The 6,215-nt window shown below is 46.7% G+C and overlaps 2 protein-coding genes across 2 annotated transcripts; both read left to right on the top strand.

Moving 5' to 3' along the window:
• Positions 1–357: 357 nt before the first annotated feature.
• Pmar_PMAR013205 (retrovirus polyprotein, putative) lies at positions 358–1,254 on the top strand (the record flags this gene model as incomplete). Its single annotated transcript, XM_002766381.1, has 1 exon — positions 358–1,254. A coding segment is annotated over one exon (897 nt), but the record flags the coding sequence as incomplete, so codon positions are not given.
• A 3,744-nt stretch (positions 1,255–4,998) lies between these two features.
• On the top strand, positions 4,999–5,154 carry Pmar_PMAR013204 (hypothetical protein; the record flags this gene model as incomplete). Its single annotated transcript, XM_002766380.1, has 1 exon — positions 4,999–5,154. One exon carries the CDS (start codon positions 4,999–5,001, stop codon positions 5,152–5,154), a length of 156 nt encoding a protein of 51 aa, XP_002766426.1.
• Between the last annotated feature and the right edge of the window lie 1,061 nt (positions 5,155–6,215).

Raw genomic sequence — 6,215 nt, 5'->3', positions numbered from 1 at the left:
ATAGGTGACACATCGGCCAAAGCGGTCGTAGAAAGCCTACAAGCCGTGTACCAGAGTGCTAATTTGAGCAACTTCCTCGAGGAGGTGCGAAATGCACAGATCAATGATAACGAGACGAGCTATCTTGGAGTACGGCTTTCTTTAGTGCGACAGTACCTATCGGGTGACGACATCGAGAGTGACCACAAGGTGACCACTGACCGCGTTAAGAGTGTGGCCAAACGCTTTCTATTAGAAGACGGCATTTTACTCTATCGAGGTCGGCCTGGGGTTAAGCTGTTTGTACCTAAAGCCAGAAGCAAAGAGCTGGCAGCCGGGGCTGATTCACCTTGGATGAGGTCCTGGGTATTATGCAAGTACCATGATTTGACGCCTACTTGCCACAGGGGTGCGGCGAGGCTTGCAGAAGCAGTACTGAGATATCATTGGTGGCCAACAGTGCTAGCAGATTGTGCCCGATACGCTCGTACGTGTACGAGGTGTCAAGTCGATAAGGTGACATTGCGCCATAGAGTCGGTGAACTGGGATCGACGGTCTCGAGAAGTTCAAGGCCAAATGAGTTGTTGATTATTGACTATGCTGGGCCGATTTCCTTCCCAGGACAGGCGCCGGAAGATCCAAAATATATCTTACTAATGATAGATGCCTACACCAGGTGGTTGCACCTCGAGGCGGTCCATTCTGATGATGCTCTTACCACTGCCCAAATTCTGTGGAAGGCCCATATTTGTGTCCATGGTCCACCAACTGTGCTTCACTCTGATAGAGGAGTACACTTCACTGCCAACATCATCACTGAGCTATGCAGATTCACATCGATGACTCACACGCTCGGCTCTGTTCGGAACCCCAGAGTACAAGGTCTGGTTGAGAGAGCGGTCAGAGAAGTAAAAACGGCTCTACGAGTGACCAGTGAGCGACTTCGACAAGAAGGGCAAAGCTGGTGGGAACAATTACCTGCGATAGCTATGGTACACAATACAGCGAGCCCTGTATATGCGAACTCCATTGGGGATATGTCGCCCTACTATCTGACGTATGGCAGACACGCGCCTGATCTGTTTGCTAGTGGAAATCCTCCCGAGTGTGCTTATGACGACATGGGGGACTACGTGGAAGAGCTACGCCATAATATTGAGATGGCACATCAGATTTGGGATATTGTGAGGCAACTCGAGATTGCCAAGCGGCAGGACGAGTTTCGCCTTCACAATTCAGCCAATGATATTCAAGAAGGTAGCTACGTCTTACGAGTTCTCTCGAAGGATGTGCCTGGCGGGCAAAAGCCTGAGGTGAGGGGACCGTATGTGGTATCTGGTAGGAAGGGCATGAATCACTATACTGTGGAGGGATTGGACGAGGCGATACCGGCTCATCAACTAAAGCAGATATTCCTGGATGAAGATATGCGACAAGGTCTGGAGGGAGAAGTTTCAAATCCCACATTCCGTCGTATTGGCGTTACGCACCTCTGGAGAAGATTGATGAAGGTCCCAATGGAACAGCTACTGCCGAAAGATCTGGTTCTATATGAGGTAGCCGATGAGCAAGACCCCCTCAATTTCTTTTATGACGTGGCCGAGGTGGTTGAGAACAGGCAGACCACTCGTGAGCTACTGGTTCGTCTATGGATGGTGGATGCTCTCGGACGATGGCGTGAGGGTCCTACGGATCGCACTATTGTTGTTGGTTATGATAAGATCGTCGCGAACAAGCTGGCTTTAACACAGCAGAAGCGAGTGCCTAAGGTTTTGCTGAGATCTCTTATGATTCGCGACGAGGGGGCGAGGTTGTAGAGGATTGTTCCTCTATTTGAATAACCCCGTATTGATGATAATAACGCAATTTTATATGAGCTTTAACTTTATATGATGATACCGATGATAGTAGTGTACGGAGGCTTACATCATCATATTGTCGATCTCTGTTGTTGTATCGCTCGCCTCATTAGCTATATGGATTGTTCGATGAGAGACGTGACGCAGTCGTTCTCGTGGGTTTTTATCCATTACATTAGTATGTCGGCGTTGGATTCCTCTGAGAGTACGGATGCAAGGCGATTCATATTATCAAACTACTTCGAATGGGTGTCTTGTCTTACAACGGATTTCTAAATATTTATTCAGTCCTTGGGTTCAGTCTCTTTCCCGGTCTTTGCCAGCAGAGTTCATGACGGACACAAAACGTCTGTTGGCGACAAGTCGGCCTACCATCACTATATTAGCACATATTATTAGCACTATATTAGCGTGACATATTTACACTTACTCGCCCACCCGAAACGAGCTTCTTTCGCGGAACAGTAGAACATCGACTCGATGTTTTCGTCGCTCGAGCCCTATGCAGTGTATAACCAAGGACTCTGTGCCCATGTATGCAACTCAATACGACCCTGTTGGGTATACCAAGACATGATTATACACTTATGAGTAACGAATGGGATGGTATAGCTTAGCTAATATATTAGCTGATACAAATGGGACAACGGAGACACAGATGTGATGGACTGCACACCGCGACAGTCTCAACTGACAACAGTTAACGTAATATGTCCCCATATCAGCACAACTATGCAGCAAGATACACACGCTCGAAGAAATTGGTAAATCGTGAGGTCCAGGAACGCCTAGTCACACAACGACGAGCAACAAATCCGGGTTGAGATTCTTGGCATATTCCTACTCCTGGTGCGAGTCTGCACCACCCGACATGATCCACAAGGAAGCGAATTCGCGAGGTATGCTGTGTTCGTTCATCTATATTTGATACTTATCGAAAACGCAAGTCAATTCGTTCAAAAAACAATTATGCCAAATTAAATAGAATAGCATCTGTCATCTCATCGGATATTCAGACAATTGAAATGCTGAGTGTGCAGGTCACTCGACAGGCTGAATTGCTCCTCTCGAATCTGGAATAGGAAGATGTTGATGGTTGAGAAGTGATAAGTGGCGCTCGCTAGAGCTCAACATACCAGACTGCATACGTGATAGTCAAGAGCAAAACCCTTCCAGTGTTATCGATTCGCTCACCTGCTGGAAAACTGCCATGAAACATTAGGTGATCACCACCTGTAAGAATATGACGTCTCAGTAGGCGTGTCACTGCGCGTGATGGCGACTCGACACTGAAATGCAACTCATTGTGGAACCCCAATACTGCAAGAGGCTGTGAGGTCACAGAATCCTCACAGAGATAACAACTCCCACTGGGCGTTGAGAATCTTCACATATTTCACCATAACTCCCACAAGTTCCCGCAATTGGCCAAAAAGTAAAATACCACTCGCTTCAGGTGATTGTAAATCCACTGAAGACGCTCCCAACTCGTGCAACTGTTCGATAAACTTCGCACAACGGCTCCGCAATCTGAAGCTGATAGTCAATTGAACCTCATCAGACGATTCCGTTACAGTGCATTCTCCTCCTCTAAAGCAGTGTTACGATCACATAAAGTCCGAACCTGCTGGTTCAACTCCTCCAACGTCTAAAATATCAGCAACGTCGTGCACGGACTCCGTGCCACGGAGACTGTCCCGCGACACAATACCATAGACAGATAGTCAAAAGCTGATACTAATGAATAGGGAGCTGTGGCGCGACTCACGACTCCTCACTGGTCGCTCCAACGTGTGGAGCCCCAGACATGCCGGGCAAACGCCAATTCCAGAATAGACTCTATTCAATAGCCACGAGAGTCTCCATGTCGACCTCACAGCAGGCTTCGTACTCCTCCATGTCCTCGTGAGCTTCATCTAGGACGGGGACTTGATCTGAGCAACAATAACTATGCCAACGCCTATCACTAATCGGGATGCCTCCTCTAGGAGGCCCCATCTTAATTCTTACTATATACGCACCTTGTTCCTCATCCCACCTTAACTGGGAAAATTATGTGTCGTTTTATGAGAGTGAAACATGGAGGAATACCATTATGAACGATTCTCTTTCTGTTGATGTATAGCATTAGATCAGGAGCGGAGTTATAAATATACTCCTCCAGTAAAAGTTGGTATTTTGAGGCGCAATTTTAACACGTGTATGCTAAGAATATGTGAAGAGAACTTTTTACCGGTCTTCGACTTCTCACTAACTACGAAGAGTAAGGCTCTGAAACTTGGAGATCATATCAGGTAAAGCACAAATACATACCTCCCTGAGCCGCAAGATGATACTCGTTGTGGTGGCTGTACACGAGTCGAAAACCCGGGTATGCTAAGAATATGTGGAGGGGTGTATTGGATTGGCATAGCCGCCCCTCGGGCATAATGTTTGATATGCCCGGGCACGCTAAAATATTTCCAGAATGGAGAATTTCCGGGAAATTTCCGGAAATTTTCCCCGAAATATAATCAATCGAGAAATTTTCGCTCGCCCTATCGGGCGAGCGCTCTAGTACTAGAGGTTGTTGCGTTGCCATTTCTATGCCAATTCCAATGCCAATGCCAGTGCATTGCGTTAATGACATGTACCGATGTCATTAGTCACAACCGTAACCCATACTGTTACCCAACTTGTTATGATCGTAGCGTTCTAACGGAATGTTCCTCGACAGCGCATGATGTTGCCCAAAAAGACCACCGGACGATCAGGGCGTCGTGGTAGAGGCTCTGGAAGGGGTCGTTCAGACTGTCGAGGATACTATTACCTTGTGAAGAAGTCAGTCGAAGATGGCAAGACGACCAGTGTCCATCGTTGTATACTTTGCGTGGAAGAGGGGCGGGAAAAGCCTCAAGATTATGCAATAGACATTGTCTATTAGACAATCCCACGAGATTCTACGATCACATATTGAAGTCCCACCCGCATGCTCTGCAAGGTCTTAGCGCCACTGATTGTGTCGCTTCCGATGCCGACACAGCGCCTGACCTTCGCACTCCCGCCAACCCTCCAGCGCGAGCTTTTGGTCACAGACAAATCTCCGTCAGTACAGGGTTCAGGGGAGATGGTAATACTCCTATCACGCAACATTTTGCGCCTGTGCCGTCCAAGGATGCGATGTTGAAATATCGAGATGAGTTGGCTATCGCAGCCATCTATAACGATTGGGAGATTGGTGGTATTGTCAATGATGTGTTCGTAAAATGCCAAGAGACCCTCAGGCCGGCCATCACCGATGCGATGCGAAAGTACAATGTGGACGACAACTTCTGAGATGTTCTGAGATATGAACGATTTCTTTTCTTATGAAAAAAGAACTCTGAGATGGACATGCCCGACGTCAGATGAGCACAGTGGTTGAATTTTGGGCGAGCGAAGAAAAGGAAGATCTGCGCAACAAAATACTTCCATTTGGCATACACATACTAGCAGACTGTTAGCAGTCATTATTATTAATTTTTCTTTCGAGGATTCAACTTAGAATAATACGAACTTCGTTTGAGATAGAATATTACATTTCGCCATCGAAAACGGATGGAATTTTACGAAAAAGTATTATTTTTCCAGTATTTTTCCATTCCGAAAACGGAGCGGAAATTTTTCGGAAAATTTCCGTGCCCGGAAATTTCCAAATGCCCGTGCAAACACTATGCCCTCGGGAGGATTTGACCTTGCTGAGGATATCTTGGATTGGCATAGCCGCCCCGCCCGGTTAAGTTTATCTCACTGGGAGCGGAATTAGCCTTGGAAATGTGTACATAAATAATCGGATGTATTCGAGTTGTTTCCTACCGGCAAGTAACGCGCTCCCAATCATTTGTATATCGGGTTGGCAACCGCTCTAATACAAGTCACGATGACTGAGTGAAGCTCGGACGATCACTGGTTCACAGAAAACGCCCCTGGGTCGAGCGAGTGTTCTTAGAGATACACGTGAATCCATGTGCGCAAGCCATACGAGGGGCAGCGGCGCACAGGAATGTAGAATGTACAATAATGTTAAGAATAAAGCGTTCTAGTTAATAATATCACGATCACGACGCTACGAGACATCTGTTCACGTCACCTCTGAAGGAACTTATATCCAGACCAACGTTGGACCTGTGGATCCTAGTAAAGTTAAAGGGAAGGTGAAGTTCTCCGATAAGGTTGATTATTTCCCTGAAGAAATATTTCAAGGGTGGGAACATCCAACAAATGAAATATTGGTGAACTATCAGGTCTATATTATAAATCAGTTGGTGAGAGGCTCTCACTGAGAGCGGATAAGGTTCAAGGAGTGAATGCTGATTATGTCACCGTGGAGAAACTTGAGAGCCCTACATCCTTATGGT

Source organism: Perkinsus marinus, assembly GCF_000006405.1.
Source record: "Perkinsus marinus ATCC 50983 genomic scaffold scf_1104296972982, whole genome shotgun sequence".
Classification (NCBI taxonomy): Eukaryota; Perkinsozoa; order Perkinsida; family Perkinsidae; genus Perkinsus; species Perkinsus marinus.
Note: the sequence above shows the minus strand (reverse complement) of the source record. Positions and strands in the feature narration are given on the sequence as shown.